Source organism: Vombatus ursinus, unplaced genomic scaffold (genome assembly GCF_900497805.2).
Source record: "Vombatus ursinus unplaced genomic scaffold, bare-nosed wombat genome assembly UNPS02009205.1, whole genome shotgun sequence".
NCBI classification, from domain to species: Eukaryota; Metazoa; Chordata; class Mammalia; order Diprotodontia; family Vombatidae; genus Vombatus; species Vombatus ursinus.
In genome coordinates, this window is record NW_020948983.1 from 55140233 (window position 1) to 55156436 (window position 16204).

The window sequence follows — 16204 nt, forward strand, 5'->3', positions numbered from 1 at the left end:
TGTCCTGTTTTTCACCCCTTACCTAGGAACAAGGAGGGGGAGGATTGTGAGGGAAGAGGGAAGACAGAGAAAGGGGGAATGAAGGCCCCTTAAAGTTGACCTTGGCCCCAGTTTGGAGAGGGTTGGCTCAGAGGGTAGAATCCAAAGAAGCAGCAGGAGAGATTGTCTGACACACTCTTTATTTCTGGGTAATGAGGATGATCCTACTCCATATCTGATGGGGGACACATTATTGTAGTAGGGAGGTGGGGGATAGGAATTTAGGGGTGTCAGAGCCATGATGATGTGGGGCAACAAACCTAAGAGTCGCTTATCAGAATCTAGAATAAGCTGGACATCAGTGGACAAACAGCAAAGAAAAGATCAGGGATGAAGTCGAGAGAATTGGACATCAGATCCAATAGAGTGAGACCACATGGATGTCCAACAGAACTACAATACTAAGAGGAAAAGACCAAGCCAGACTAGGCCAGTCTAAAAGAGAAAACCCAAACGAAGAGACCGGAATCAATACCTCATCAAAACCGGCTGAATACCAAGAGAGGGCATGGTAGAGATCAGGTGACGGGTGACAGCCATTCATCTGGTTCCTTCTGGTTTTTTACCTCCTTTAGACAAGGTGCTGAGCTGTGACAATTACTCCTAAGTAGGCAGCTTAAAGGAAACATCCCATGAGAAATTGAAGTCTGACCACATATCACAGCTAAGGTGGAACTGGACGCTGACCAGGGCTCAGGCTGTTGCCCAGTCAATTAGCCCCATCTCAACTAGGAAAGTTTAGGAGAGCAAGACTACGGCAAAAAAAAATTGTGGTTCCATTGGGTTATAGAAGAAAACTTACTAAATCATTACTAAACCCACTACTGGGCACATACGTGACAGAAAGAAAGGTACCATATATACCAATATATTCATAGGAACACTTTTCATAGTAGAATCATAGTAGGAACAAAGTAAGTGCCCTTCTTCTTCTTCTTCTTTTTTTTTTTTTGGCTAAGCAATGGGGTTAAGTGACTTGCTCAGGTCACACAGCTAGTGAGTGTTTTGTGTCTGAGGCTGGATTTGAACTCAGGTCCTCCTGAGTCCGGGGCCGAGTAAGTGCCCTTCTAAGGGGGAATACCTGAGCAAACTGTGGCATATGAATGCAATATTATTGTGTCATAAGAAATGGCAAAGGTAAGGAATTCTGAGAAACATGGGAAAACTTGCATAAAGTGGTAGAGATTAAAGAAAGCCAAACCAAAATAAAAATCTATAAATTACAATAATGTAAATGAAAACAATGCTAAAAGACATGGTACCAAGTGAAATGTAAGACCAACCAGTCTTGGTTCCAGAAAATTGCTTCTGGAACACTTCTCTCCTCTAGGTAGAGAGGTGGTGATCTATGGGCATGGAATGTTGTATACGTAGTTCCTGGGTCATTTGGCTTTGTTTCACTATTTTTTGATCATATGAGAGGGTCAGGAGTTAATTAATAAAATATTTTCTTTTTCTTTTTTGTGAAGCAATTGAGGTTAAATGACTTGCCCAGAGTCACACAGCTGTGAGTCACAGACACAGTTATGTGTCTGAGACCGTATTTGAACTCAGGTCCTCCTGACTCCAGGGCTGGTGCTCTATCCATTGCACCACCTAGCTGCCTCAAAACATTTTCTTTTAAAAGTTGCCATAAGCAGACATTCTTCTTCTACCATCCCAAATGCATCAACAACTTCCACCCCACAACTTCCTCCCTCCCCACCTTTGACCACCCTCAGTACATTCACATACACAAGTATTCACTTTGGCAACAGGACTTTATTCAGTCAGACAGAGCAGACAGCAAGAAATTCTTCAGTAGCCCAGGACTCCAGCTCCCCCTTCTTTCTCTCCCTACTCCCTCTCCAGTACCCTCTATTTCTGCTGTATCATCCCAGGAAGGATAGAAACAGGGATTGGAGGTGGAAGGAGAGAGAAAAATTTTTGTGGTGATGAAGTGGTCTCCAGTGGACCCAACCCTCCAGCCTCCTTGACTTGGCTGGTCAATGAGACCAGGATGCTCTGAGAACCCCTACTTGCCAACAGAGCCTCTGGGGAAGGGGAAAATCTTTGTCACTGTATTACCCATTGAATCCCCATGGACACACAACCCTACTGCTATTACAACACCACAGTTCTTCAACCTAATTAGCTAATGAGAGAAAGGGGTAGGGTTGGAGGACAGGACCCTAATAGGCTAATCTTTCATATTTGAGGGGTACATTTTAAAGGAGTGGGGTTGCTTTTTTGCTATTAAAAATGTTTCTGTGCTTAATCAAAAATAGTTATTTTGTTTCTTCTCATTTTTTCATTGAGCAATCACAAACAAAACCAAACAAAACCCAAACAGACCATGAAAATTTAAACCTTGAACATGCCACCATTTAAAAATAGCTTCAGCCCAATATCTGGCAATGGAGGCCATGCCAACTGCCCAGGGGTGGGGCAGGGTGGGTAGGCCTAGCTAGTGTCTCAGGAGTCTTTGCCTAGGCATGTACATTAATACACACACACATACACACATACACACTCACACACACACACACTCATCACAATCATAGTACATTCTAGGGTGTCAACTCCGTCTACCTCCAATCACTGGGATCCATGCCTGGATGTGAGCAAATTGAGATGGGGGAGAAGTACCACTGTGGGAGCTGGGCCAGTGGGAGAGACTGTAGGGATAAGGTAGAAGTGGGATTAGGATTGGGTATGGGGATAAGAGTTGAGTAGGGTGAGTTGGTTAGGGGATGAGATAGAGATCAGTGGAGGTAAGTCTGGAGATAGGATGGATGTGAAATTGGAATGCAGGCAAATGAGGTGAGTTTGGAAACTAGATGAAAGAGAAAAGGGAGTATCTAGGAGTGGCAATGAGTAAGGATGACTTTGAGGGTAGGAGATGGTTCATTGCGGGGGGGGGGGGTAACCATGAGAATTTGTCACCAGGGTTTTCAGGTCCATATTTTTTCCTTTTTCAAATTCTTTCTTTTAAAAAAAAAAAGTCTTTATGCAAGGAGGGGGGCGGGGGGAGAGGAGGGGTGAGAAAGGGATAGAGTCTCCATGGGATAGACAACTCCATCTCCCCTTTCTCCTCTCACAGGAGATCCAGGGAACCATCTTTAGCAAGGATGGCTCGATTGGCGGCGGAAGAAGGGAGGAGGAAGACTGAAGGAGGATAGGAGGCCCAGGGACACAAACAAGTGACCTGGAGTGAACCTTGAGGTAGAAAAAGTTTTGCTTTTGCGCCTAGAAGTGCTTTTTTTTTCTCTCTCTTTATATCTGGACTAAATGAGGCCCGGGAGCTCGGGGGCCCAAAGCCAGGACCTGAGGTAGGATAGAGCGAGGACCAAGCTCCTATAGGGCTCTATGGGTCAGAGGGGTGGGTCCTTGGACCTCCCCTCCCCCAAGGACATTCATTCCGGCTGAGGTAGGTGCTGAAGTGCCTCTGACGCTTTGTAGTCAAGAGTCAAAACAGCCAAAAACCATCCTGAGAAAAAAGGAAGTGAACAGAGCCACTTGGCCAGGGTGGGACGGAGTCAGTTGGGAGGACAACAGTATAAGAGGGACCCGGCCAGGGCCAAGGATGATGAGGGAAGGAGGAGCATATTTTTACAGTCACTTTAGAAGGATTCACCTTCCTTTCTCTCTTTCTTTTTTTTTTAGTGGTTTTTTTTTTTTTTAAGAAAATTAATCCCGAGTCATGAGAAGTATCAGGGAACTGGCTGCAAGGATTGCCAGAGGAGACTCCCTCTCCACATTACTCCCATGGAAGCGTCTCTTGCAGGAGGATCAGGCCTAAATGACCTGAAGGACTAGAGGGTATATTCCCTAGCAGTGGCCTCCAGCCCAGACAAGACTGGGGAATGCCCTCGGAGGCTCTGGTCAGACACAGCTTGATAGAAGACATCTTTCCTTTGACCTGAGATTTAGGAAGTCACCATTCAGAGCCCAACCGACGCTGGCTGTTGTCCAGATTCGGCCAGCTACAGCATCTCGGAGGGGGTATGGTGAGACTTGGCAAATTATCCTTCATGGGTGGGACTGGGGCTGGGGGCTTCATCCCGGTGAGGTGGGATGCCTGCAGCCAAACAGGCCATCTCAGTTATCTCTTCTTCCAGTAGACTGAGTTCATCAGGTGGGAGAGTGGAGAGCTGGGTCTCATCACATGGGGCTGGGGATCCAGGGTCCAGCTAAGGGAAGAGGGAAAGGGCAATATTAGAAACAGAACCGCCCCATTAACTGCAGCCCTCCATAGGGAAGCTGCAGTTCACCAAGACTGAGTGCCTGGGCAGTTTAATGCATAGGCTGCTTGTGTCTTGCTGTAGTAGAGGCAGGTGCCTCAGAATGTACTTCCCCTCTGCTGCCCCTACCACCCAGTTCCCTACAAGCACCAGGAGGACTGGAGGGGCAGGCCCTGTGAGGCCCTTACCCCAACTTTCCTGCCAATGTCCCCTTCTTCCTTCCCAGTTGGTTTCTGACATATGCCACTCCCCACCTTCTCCACTCCCCATAGGAGGGAACTCAGAACCCACAATCCATTTGCTTCCCAACAGTCATGGGCTGGGTCCCTCCAGCTTCTGTTCCTCTCCCTACCACCCAATGCTTGCATTACTTGGATAAATAGAGACTTACCAATTAGAATCCTTTAGTAAGATGGAAGACAACCAGGCATCACCAACGGCTCTGCCACTCAAATCCACTGAGATGCCCTAAGGGCTCATCTGCTCTACGCTTTGGCCCACTGGGCCTTTCCATTCACCCTGCAGCTAAACTCTCCTGTACCTGTTGTCTTCCCCAATTTGAAAGCGAGTTCCCTGAGAGCAGAGATGGGCTTATTTTTCTATTGGTATCCGAAAGTACTTAGTACAATGCTTTGCACAGGACAAGTGCTTAATTGTTTTTTCATTCATTCATTGCTGCATGACCCCAGGTAGCTGGCTTAGCTTCTCTGGACTTCAGCTGCCTGGTATGAAGACCAAGGAGCGACTGTCCACAATGGGAGTTAGTGTCTAGAAGGAACTCGGGCAAGGGAGAAGCCTGAGGGCAGTGGCTGAGGTTTGAGACTGGCACTAAGTGGTGAGGCTGGGAGTCCCCCATCAGTCAGTTGGTCACAAGTGAGTTGGGCAGGACATTAATACTTCTGCATGGAACACCATGCTCAGTGCCTAGTAAGTGGACACTAGTGTTGCCAGTTTCCCTGCTGACTTACCATAAGCCTGCTGCCCTGCTGCCCTGAACCCAGAGAGAGTGGGAATAGCTGCTCCAGTTCATTCAGATCCAGACGCTTCTCATCCCCAGTGAGCTGGCCTCGGTCTCCTTGGCCCATTCCATTCAGAGCCAGGCTCCGGGGTCCCTGGGGTGGGGACAGTTGATCCTCCATATCCTTACACTGAAGGAGCCTGAGGAGAGAGACATGCACGATTCAATCGAAGAGTCCCTCATTAAGCATCTGCTACATGCCAGGAAGTGGATTGGAGATGGGTTCAAAAAAAAAAATGAAGCAACACCTGCCCTTTAAGAACCTGACATTTCATTGGGAAGATACAATTCAGAGACAAAGAATGAGAAGAAGGACATACTGAGACACCGATGTAGAGAGGGGAAGGAGGAGAGAGAGGCTCGTAGAAACAGAGTGATCAAAGAATTGGAAGAAAGAGAGAATGAGAAAGAAAGACTGAAAGAATGAATGAAATTCTTGGTTATAAGGGATGACTGTGAGAGGAAAGGGGGAGAGATACAGGAGAATCTTTAGGTGATGTAAAAACAAAAGATGGTAATGAATTTTTATTTAAAAAAAGTGAATGAGAAGTATTGAAAGAGAAATAATTAGAAAGGCAGGTTAAAAACAGATGATTGAAAGAGGAGAGACTGAATAAGCTAGATGAATAAAGTGACTAGGCAGAACCTCTGTCCATCACTTTCTGCCCATCCTCCATCTAACTGATCCTTCCTTCATGCCCAGGCTGGGTGTCCCCAACCAAATCCTCCCATCCCTGTGGCTAGAAGACCTGGCAGGAAGAGGTTGTCTCCCTCCTGAGCCAGGTCCCCCTGGCAGCACAAGTGAGAAAACCCTCTCCTCCGGTAACCCTCCTGCTCCTTCCTGTCCTCTCTTTTCTTCTCCTCTCCCTCCCCATCCCTAGCCCACCCTGGCCCCTACCTGCCCCTGTAGCCAAACATAAGGAAGAGGACACAAAAAATGATGCAGGTGACTCCGATGTGGATGCCAATGATGATGCCCGTGGCGGAGGTCTTATTACTCGTCTCATCCTTCCTGCAGTCACAGGGGGGGCCCGGTGCTAAAACAAGAATGGAGCAGGGAGGGCCAGGTTAGGGGGGCTACAGTGACTCAGTTTCTAGGATTTCCCTGCTCCCTCCCCTCCCCACCTCCCCCCACACCCCCACACATAATCTCAGCTATTAGTCTGGGCAGAGCTAGGAGCCAAGTGGAGCTCCAGCCAACTCAGGACCCCTGGCCCACAACCCCAAATTCTAATCCTGCAGGGTGCCAAATTGCCCCAGGCCTTCTAAACTTCCATGCCCATATGTCTTCCTCTTGTTGTCTCTCTGTTTCCCTTTACCTGTCCTCTCAGAGGCTCCCCTCAGAGACACAAATCGGACAGTGGCATTGCCATCCCCATGTTGGTTGTAGGCCAGGAGCTTCACTTCATACACCTCAGTTGGATCTGTGGGCAAGAAGAGAGGGGCTCCTTAGAGCAACATGGGGACTAAACCAGCCCCCACTAGGCTGATGTGTTTTTTAGGGCTAGAGGGCTCTGGGCATAATCTGGGAAACCAGAGACCTCATTTTAGGAAGGAATGACAGGAATGATGGATAGCCTACTCGTAGCTACCAAACTAACCTTGCTGATGTACAGATCTCCACAGGTCACTCCTCTGCTCCAAACCTTACAGGTGTTCCCTATTGCCTACTGAGTACTGTTTCATTGTCTGACGTTTAGAGCCCTCCACAATCTAGTGTTACCTCACCTCGCCAGATTCATCTCATATTGATAACCTCCATAGAATCTATGTCCTAGCCACACTGTACTACTGTCTGTCCCCTGAGCACGCCCTCTACTTTCTAGGCTTTGTACCTTTGCCCATCATGTTTCCTGTGCCTGGAATACACTTCCTTCCCCTCTACACCTGCTGAATTCCTACCTGCTTCAACTCAAAAGCCCAAATCAAATGCCACCTCCTTCATAAAGGCCTTCCTCAATCGTCCCATTGGTAATTACCTCACACAGACCTTTGTTTGCATCTCTCTAAAGCATTTAGCATGTAACTGAGTATATTTTGGTTATCTATACTTGTGTCATCCCCTATTATTAGATTGTAAATTAATTTAAGGTTTACATCTTCCTCATGAGGCAGGTAGGTGGCGCAGTGGAGAGAGCACTGACTTGGAATCAGGAAGATTAATCTTCATGAATTCAATTTTGGCCTCAAACACTAGCTGTGTGACCCTGGGCAAGTCACTTAATTCTGTTTGCCTCAGTTTTCTCATCTATAAAATGGGGACAACACTGAAAAAGGAAATGGCAAACCACTCTAGTATCTTTGCCAAGAAAACCCAAATGGGGTCACGAAGACTTGGTCATGACGACTAAAAACAACTGAAAATATTCCTCATGCCTTTTATTGTTGTATATATAACAAATGCTTAGTAAATATTTGTTATTGAATGAAGACTTGGGTTAAGTCTTTTCCTTCCTTCCTTCCCTTTTTCCTTTCTTCCTTTCCTCCTTCCTTCCTTCCTTCCCTCCTTTCCTTCCTCTTGTTATCCCCATTTTATACACTATACCTACACTACCCTACACTACAACCACTACACACTACCCCTTTCCCACCATACTAGCTCTCAATGACCATCACAAACTACCCCTTATTGACCACATGGCCCACTATAGCTTGCCTCTCACCAGCTCCATCAGCCACCTTATGCTGGTTCACAGTAACTACACAGCTCCTTTACTAACCACACGAAGACACACACACATCTTTACTAGCACTGTCTACCAGGGCCCTTGCCCACATTACTGACCATACCACCCATCTCCTATCACTCCCCTTCCTGACAAGACCATGAGGTTAGATACTCTCAGGTAGGTGGCAAGACTCCCTGGCTCCCTTACCCAGCTGGGTGATGTTGTAGGCTGTGAGGGTTCCTGGCAGTACAATGGGACCGGTGAAGAGTGCTTGACTTGCTGGGCGGTAAAAAACCTTGAAACCACCATCGCGCTGTGTCAGCTTCGTGGGCAGCTCCCATAGTAACTGGACAGAGTTGCTACTCAGAACCCGGATAGAGAGTGGTGGCGGGGCAGGAACTGGAGAGGAGTAGGTGGGATTTGAAAGAGACAGAGACCAAAAAACAAAAAAACAAAACAAAAAAAAACAAACCCTGAAATATAAGCACTGGGTCCTCCTTCTCCCTCAGGGCATAGACAAGGCCACCAGCCCAGCCTTCCTAGCACCTTCCTCCCCTGCCCCTGAGACCCAGCTTACTCCCTGGTCACCACCTCTGGCTTTAGGATTCTGAGTGGTTCTTTTCCCATGTCCCCCTCCCCTTCAACCCTCAAGATCCAGTTCTTACCCTCTCCCAGAGTGCTTGCCAGGGTGGGGACAGAGGCCAAGCTGGCTCCTCGGGGAGTATAGGCCTTGATGTAGAAGCTATAGCTTGTTGAAGGTTCCAGGTCACTCACCAGCTGTTGGAAGGTGCTCTTGCTAACAGCTTCTTGATATTCCAGCTCAGGGGGATCTGAGGAATGGGAAGAGTAGAGGGAAGAGTATAAGAACCCAAAGGGAGGCTTTGGGGTGAGGAGCCCCCAACCCTGGGAAGAGAGCAAGATTCAGAGGGGCGGGTCAGTAGGGGAAAAAGTAGAGACTCAGAACATGGGAGGGAGCCCTGGTGCACAGTGCTAGTAAAGATGTGTGTGTGTCTTCGTGTGGTTAGTAAAGGAGCTGTGTAGTTACTGTGAACTAGCATATGGTGGCTGATGGGGCTGGTGAGGGGCAAGCTATAGTGGGCCATGTGGTCAATAAGGGGTAGTTTGTGATGGTCATTGAGAGCTAGTATGGTAGGAAAGGGGTAGTTCATAGTGGTGGTAGTGTAGGGTAGTGCAGATGTAGTGTATAAAATGGGGATAACAAGAGGAAGGAAAGGAGGGAAGGAAGAAGGAAGGAGGAAAGGAAGAAAGGAAAAAGGGAAGGAGGGAAGGAAAAGACTTAACCCAAGTCTTCCTTCAATGACAAATATTTACTAAGCATTTGTTATATATACAACAATAAAAGGCATGAGGAATATTTTCAGTTGCTTTTAGTAGGTAAGTAGGAAGTATTCAAGATAGGGAGAGAAAGCTAGTATGGGAGCTGCAGGGGTGTACAGATGTAGAGAAAGGAGACTGGTTGTCTAGCTCAGTGCCTGGCACCCAGCAGGTGCTTAATTGATGTTCATTGAACAACTGGTAGAGAAGGAAGGGGAGAACCAGGATTGGGGGTGGAGGAGGAGAGCCCCAAAATAATGGGGTAAAGATAGGAAGAAGAAGACAAGGAGATTCAAATTGAGGGATGCCACCTCTGGTCCCACCTGCTGCCTTCCTGATGTGTAGGACATAGCCAATGATCTCCTTGGTATTCAGCAGTGGCTCACTCCAGGACACACAGACAGAGGTGGCAGACACAGAGACTGCACGTACATCCCGGGGAGGGCCTGGGAGTCCCTCAGCCCACAGCACAGTCAGCCGGGCACTGGCCTGGGAGGAACCGGCACTGTTCTCTGCCACACACTGGTAGATGGCCTCATCTTCGGGGCCAATCCCCGAAATGGTCAGTGTGCTAGAAGGTAGGAGAGACAGTAAATAACTGCAGTAGAATGGAGAACCATCCCATCCTCCTGTATGGATGCCGCTTGGAACTCTCCAAAGTGTGTTTTTTTTTTCTATCCACTTTGTCATTTTGAAATCACAAAACTTGTGACTTTATCCATCTGGGGGTCTTCCAGTGGCAGAACCTTTCCCTACTGATACAGGTCAGCTACTCATCTTAACTCATAATCTTAAAAGAGGTGCCTAGGGCACTAAGAACTTAAATAAATTGTCTAGACTTGAACTCAGGGCTTCCAGACTCTAAGGCTGGCCCTCTATTAACTATGTCATGCCTTTTTCTGTTAGATCTCACAGAATTCCTATAGGCAGATAAGGCAGCTGTCATTAACCTCATCTGCTTCAGATGAAGAAACTAAGGCTGAGACTAAGGCTAAGTCTGCAGAAAAGTCAACACCAGAACCCAGTTCTTTTGCTTCTTGAGAATGGTCTCTTTTGATCACACCCATTGCTGTGTGCAGTTGTCTGTTCTGGTTGAATGAAGACCCGACCTTATATGTGAAAGTAAGCTCTAATGAGTAGTTCTCCATGTATGCTGAGACATCACTTTGTTGCTGATTACAGACGGTTCACCCCTCTCCTCCCCTTCCTCCTTTCTTCCCTTCCTTCCTCTTGTTATCCCCACTTTATTCCTATGTTGTCCCCTCCCCTTCCACCCTTCCATCCTTCCTTTCTTTTCCTTCCTTCCTTTCCTCTTTCCTTTCTTCCTTTCCTCCTTCCTTCCTTTCCTCCTTTCCTTCCTCTTGTTATTCCCATTTCATCCCTGTTATCCCCTCCCCTTCCTCCCTTTCATCCATCCTTTCTTCTTTCCTTCCTTCTTTTTCTCTCTCCTTTCCTCTTGTCATCCCCATGTCATCTCCTCCCCTTCCTCCTTTCCTCCCTTTCATCCTTCCTTCCTCCCTTCTTTTCTTTCCTCTCTTCCTCCTTTCCTTTCTACCTCCTATCTGTGTCATGTGTGGCCAGACATGCCCCAGTCCTCCAGAGACATCTAATAAGCCTCATCTAATCTTCTTGGTGGACTTCCTAAACAAGATGTAAATTCCCTAGGAATTCTGTTCTGGTGCTGACTAAAGTTCATGGCTGGTTCACTCACCTAAGTTGTGATTTTTGGACTTGGCTTCTAAGGGGAGCAGGGGACAGTGATGTTAGATGCCCCAGTGGATAGAACACTGGGTCTGGAGTCAATAAGACCTGAGATCAAATCTGGCCTCAGACACTTATTAGCTGTGTGCCTCTGGGCAAGTCATTTAACCTCTGCCTCAGGTCCTTCATCTACAAAATAGGTATGACAATAGCACCTACCTCTTAGAGTTGTTGTGAGGATTAAATGATATAATATTTGTAAAGCACTTAATACAGAGCCTAGGACAGAGTAGGTGCTATATAAATGTTAGAAATTGTTATCATTATCATTACTACTACTACTACATTTTTAAAAATGGAGCTCAAAGGGCAGGGTTATTTTCTTCTATAGTAACCTTGAGTTAACTCTCCTTATAGGAGAGAACAGTGAGGCCCAATGGAAAGGAAAGTGGAGTTGTCTTCACTATTTAAGGGCTCAGGTACCAGTTCTTTGTATTTTTCTTCGAATAAAACTTGTCCTGTCTTTGATGTTTTATTAGCTTTAGTGCTTGCATGGAAGCCAAGTATCCATTCAGATACAAGGCAAATCCAGGTTTCCCCAGATAAATCCTGAATGGGAGCATGAACCAAAGAGATTTATGATTAGGAAGCCTCGAAGATATGAACTCAGGTCTATGTGAAGCCAGACTTTTGAACCACAGGTTACATACATGTTTTCTAAAAAGTTGTGTACAAATTGGATTTTGTAAGTAAAATCATAAGTTTAAATACACCAGGAATGTTGGTGTATGGTGAGTCTGAGACGACTATTTCAGAAAAGCCAAGAATCCATCTGTATAGTAAAATTATCCACTGAACCCTCTCTCACCCTACCATCCACTCAAGTTTCCAAATACTGTATGGGGTTTGCTTAAAGAGTCCCATCTATATTCACATAGCAACCACTTACTCTAGGACACCCTCTTGGATCTGCCCTCCCACCTGTATTATTCAAACTCACACCTTTCTGTTCTAAACATAGCTGGTACCTGTTATTGTTCCTGAGACGAACATGGCCTCCAGGGCCCAAGACCTGTCCGTTCTTCAGCCACGTGACATGGGGGGGTGGCTCCCCCTGGGCCTGGCAAGTAAACATTGCCGTGGTTCCAGCTGGGCGAGAGATAGACTGGGGATGCTGGATGAACTCTGCAGGGGCTGGTGGGAGGCAGAGACAGGCATGAAGAAGAGGAAGGGTGAGGATGTGGAGGCAGGGAAATGAGAAGGGAAAAGGGCAGGAACCCCAAAATTCCTGCATGACAAGACAGGCTCATCTCCAATGACCAAAAAAAGGGGCTCTTCCATATCCTAAGGCTCCCAGACGTCCCATGTTTCTCCATCCTAAGTTTCTCCTGCTGTTTGTGTCTTGCTCTTCCCATCTCAGTCACCACTGACCCTGATCCTCCCTGCCCCTTCATCTGGTTCCCTTAACCCCCAGCATGTACACACTCCCTGATTCTGTCCTCTATCAGGTGGAAATGGGGAGAAAAGGGGGTGGGGAGAGATGAGAGATTTGGGAGTTAAGGGGCCCTGTGCAGAATCTGGGAATATCCTGACTGGCCCCTTCTCCAGGCACATACAGGAGATGCTTCCACTTTAATGCCAATGCCTGACATTTCTATCTGAAAACGATCAAGCTGAGCTCCCCATTCGGAAATTGTTAAATAAATAAATGTGCTAATAGGTTTGGCTGTTCCTTGCAGGCTATAATGACTTGGAAGATGGATGGGCCATGAGCACCACCCCCTGCTACCTGCCTGCTGCATTCCACTTCCCACCAATCCTGAGGCAGAAGGCTCCATTAACACTCTCCAAATGAAACGCTCCGTCACTTTCATTTAGACAGATTAGTAGCACATGGAATGCTAAACAAGCGAGCGTTTAAGTCACTAATTTTCTCTTTACCCCCATCTCCTACCCACAGCTCTCACGAGGAAACAACCAAGGATTAACCCTGAAAACTGAAATATGGGTCCAGGCTCTGGCTCTGAAGGGTAGCTTACTGTGGAGGCAAGGATGCATGCAGATCTAATGACCTCTTTGGGTTCAGATCCAATGTGATTGGTTTTTGTTCTTGATCCCATGTGTGATACAATATAGTGATGGAACTAATGATTACTATATGGTAATGGTACTATAAGGGTAAGTGGAAAGAATGTGGGTATATAGAGAAAGATTCTATAAGTCTGGGAGCCAGTAGTGAGCGTGGAAATGATGGGAGTAAAGAGGTGGGGATGAGGGATGGAGATAAGGGATGGGATTGAGAAATAGGGGGGAAAAGAAAAGAAACAGGGATGAAGGATGAGGGACAAGGGATAGGGAAATAGGGTGAGAGATGGGTTTGGGGATACGGAATGGAAATGAGATTGAGGGGTGGGAATTCAGATGACGATCAAAGAAGGGAATGAGTGATGGGGCTGAGGAAGAGAGCTCCCGTCTTCTTTACTCTCCCCTTTAAGTCCATACCTTGAACCACAAGCTGGCCCTGGGCTGTACGTCGTACCCTTGTGCCAGGCCTGTTGGCAGCACAGACATAGACTCCGGAGTGCTGGACAGTGACATCAGAGATGATGAGGTTCCCCGTCCCCAGTACCTGAATCCCCTCTACTCCAATGGGACGGCCATCTAGACAGGAGATGGGAAAGGAAGTGGGTCGGAGAAGGGGGAGAGGAGAGTCAGAGAGGCACTGAGAGGGGAGATACTGCTATCAACTCCCTGAGGGAGGAGACCTCTAGCTTGTCTCACAATCCCCCCACCCCATCTGTTTCCCAAAGAATGGTGAAACCCTGACCTTTTGATTTATCTTCTCCTCAGGTCAGAGGATGAAAGAAATAGCATGACATATTGTTAAGAATACTACTCAAATGTTAAAAGTCCTAGTTCTCATGCCATCTCAGTCACTGACAAGCTATGGCTTTAGGCAAGGCATATCCCCTCTTGGTACCTCAGTTTCCCCATCTGTAAATTGAGAGGTCTAGGCTAGACAGTCTCTTTTCCAATTCTAACATAATGGGATTCTCTCACTGGCATCCTGCAGCAATAGCAGTGGGGGTGGGGGGGAAGGAGGATGGGGTGCCAGCAGCTCTGCCACTGGGTGTCCTAATGGTCACTTAGCTTGTTAGGATTTCTTTGTCCAGCTCCTTGCCCTGGGACCTGAGCACTCCCCCTCCCTAGGAGAGGATTAGTACAGTCATAATACACATGGACAGCTCCCCATTCAGCTCCTGAAGTGGTGAAATTTACTCTATTATCCATCCCCCCACCCCAGTTAACAATTACTTGGCTGCTACAATGTGGCACAGTCTCTTTCATGAATACCTACCTACCCTCCCCCATTCCCTCCCACCTCCTTTTCCCCTTTCTCAGGGATGCTGGTGGCCCACGGTCACCCTTTCTTCCCTCTTTCCTTCAGCAACTCGAGGGTTCAGGCAGTGAGGCTGGGGGAAGTGATGCTAGTGGAGGTGGGGAGGGGGAGCTGGGGGCAACCAGGAATTGGAAGGCTGGGACTAGAAGCTTAGGAGTTGGAGATTAGAGGGGGCTGGTGAGGGTTCAGAGCAGGACAGAGGCTCCAGGCAAGGACTGAGAGGCAAGGACAATAGTCTTATAGGGTTAGCAGAGATTGAAATCTGGCTGGGGTGAGGAACCAAGGACTGGGAGCAGGGTTAGACTGAAGGGCTGAAAATAGAGAGTTGTGCATCCTAGCACTACAAAGGGCCAAGTACAGCTAGGGTTCTGGCAATCAAATGCCATTGGGATATAGGAATGGTAGGGGGAGGGGCTAAGGTTAGCCATAGGATAAGGTAGGATGGAACCCAAACACTATGACCTTTGCTCCCAGGGCCAGAGGATCCAATGGCTAGCCCAGCCACCCACATCTCATCATACAGGGTCAAGTAATTGGCCCATCACCCATAAAGAGCACAGACTCCACACAGAACAAATAAGATTTGGAATCTCCAAGTATTTGGGCAAGACCAGGCACGCCAGGGTTTAGGGGATGGGGATGGGAGAATGGGGCTCACCAAGGCGGCTCCAAGACACGATGGGACGGGGGTTGCCTGTGGCAACACACTCCAACACAGCCGTCTGGTGCACAGTCAGGGTCAAGTTCTCAGGCCCCACGAGGATTGTGGGCTCCTTGTAGGCACTGGAGCCAGAGCCTGGGAAGATACCACCACGTCCCCCCTCATGACTTAGCGAAGAGCCACAGTGGGAATCACACTATCCCTGGACCCCAACTCTGACAACTCAGCATGTACAAGCAGCAGAGAAAGAGGCAAAGCAAAGTTCTCCATGCTAGAACTCCAAAAGACCCACAGTCTAGAACTGAGTGAAAGTAAAGCCACCAGCCATGGGAAGACTGTCTCAGAATGAACTCCCCTGTCCCCTGTTTGTGGAAACAAAGCCTCAGCTCAGACAGTTGAATGATGGAGAAGATATCTGAGTTGGGCAGTCATCCTACCCTACCCCAAGCCCCCTGACTCCTCAGGCCCCAGAGGCCACTCTGAAGTTAGGGTCACCTAGGGCATTCCAGGGATACTCTGAAGATTTGAGCATCTCCTGGCTGAGTCCAGGATGACCCAAAGTCTGGCTTCAGAGTCGCCTCAATCTATCTATGCCTGCAGTCCTAGATTTGTAAAGCACTTTACGTGGTCTTTATCCTCATAGCAGTCCCATGTGGTGGCCGCTATTACTATTCCCGATTTTACAGATGAGGAACCTAAGACTGAGAAAGGTTAAGTGACTTGCCCAGGGTCACGCAATAAGTATCTGAGGCAGGATTTGAAGTCAGGTTTTCCTGACTCCAAGGCAAACAGTCTATTCACTCTACCACGTAACTGCCAAAGTTTTATTAGGTTGTAGCCTGCCTCACAGGCTAACTATATCATTGTAGCCTCATCCCATTAGGTCAAGCTGGTAATTAGGAGATGGGCTTCCTCTAGCTAGTAACAACTCTCTGAGAGTGGGGACTGTGTCTTCTCTTTCTTATGGATCCCTCACAGAAAGTAGGACAACACTCTTTGATAAGTAGGTGTTCTGTTTGTTTCTATTAACTATAGCAATGGCTATCAATCTGTGGTCCCCTTTTACACCTTTAAAAATGATTGAGGACCCCAAAGAGCTTTTGTTTATATATCCATCAATAGTAACTCTGTCAGAAATGAAAACAACTTAATATTATT

General features: G+C 47.4%; 1 protein-coding gene across 1 annotated transcript in view; it reads right to left on the minus strand.

Moving 5' to 3' along the window:
• Positions 1-3028: 3028 nt before the first annotated feature.
• Positions 3029-16204, minus strand: part of IGDCC3 (immunoglobulin superfamily DCC subclass member 3) — a 69979-nt gene continuing 56803 nt past the window's right edge. The window contains exons 5-14 of the mRNA XM_027851989.1: positions 15044-15181; positions 13488-13646; positions 12014-12179; positions 9608-9855; positions 8615-8779; positions 8157-8348; positions 6600-6704; positions 6179-6317; positions 5231-5420; positions 3029-4211 (exon numbers count right to left, since the gene is read on the minus strand). Of these exons, the coding sequence (XP_027707790.1) occupies positions 4044-4211; positions 5231-5420; positions 6179-6317; positions 6600-6704; positions 8157-8348; positions 8615-8779; positions 9608-9855; positions 12014-12179; positions 13488-13646; positions 15044-15181 (1670 nt within the window). The 3' untranslated portion in view covers positions 3029-4043. The remainder of the gene's footprint in view (positions 4212-5230; positions 5421-6178; positions 6318-6599; positions 6705-8156; positions 8349-8614; positions 8780-9607; positions 9856-12013; positions 12180-13487; positions 13647-15043; positions 15182-16204) is intronic.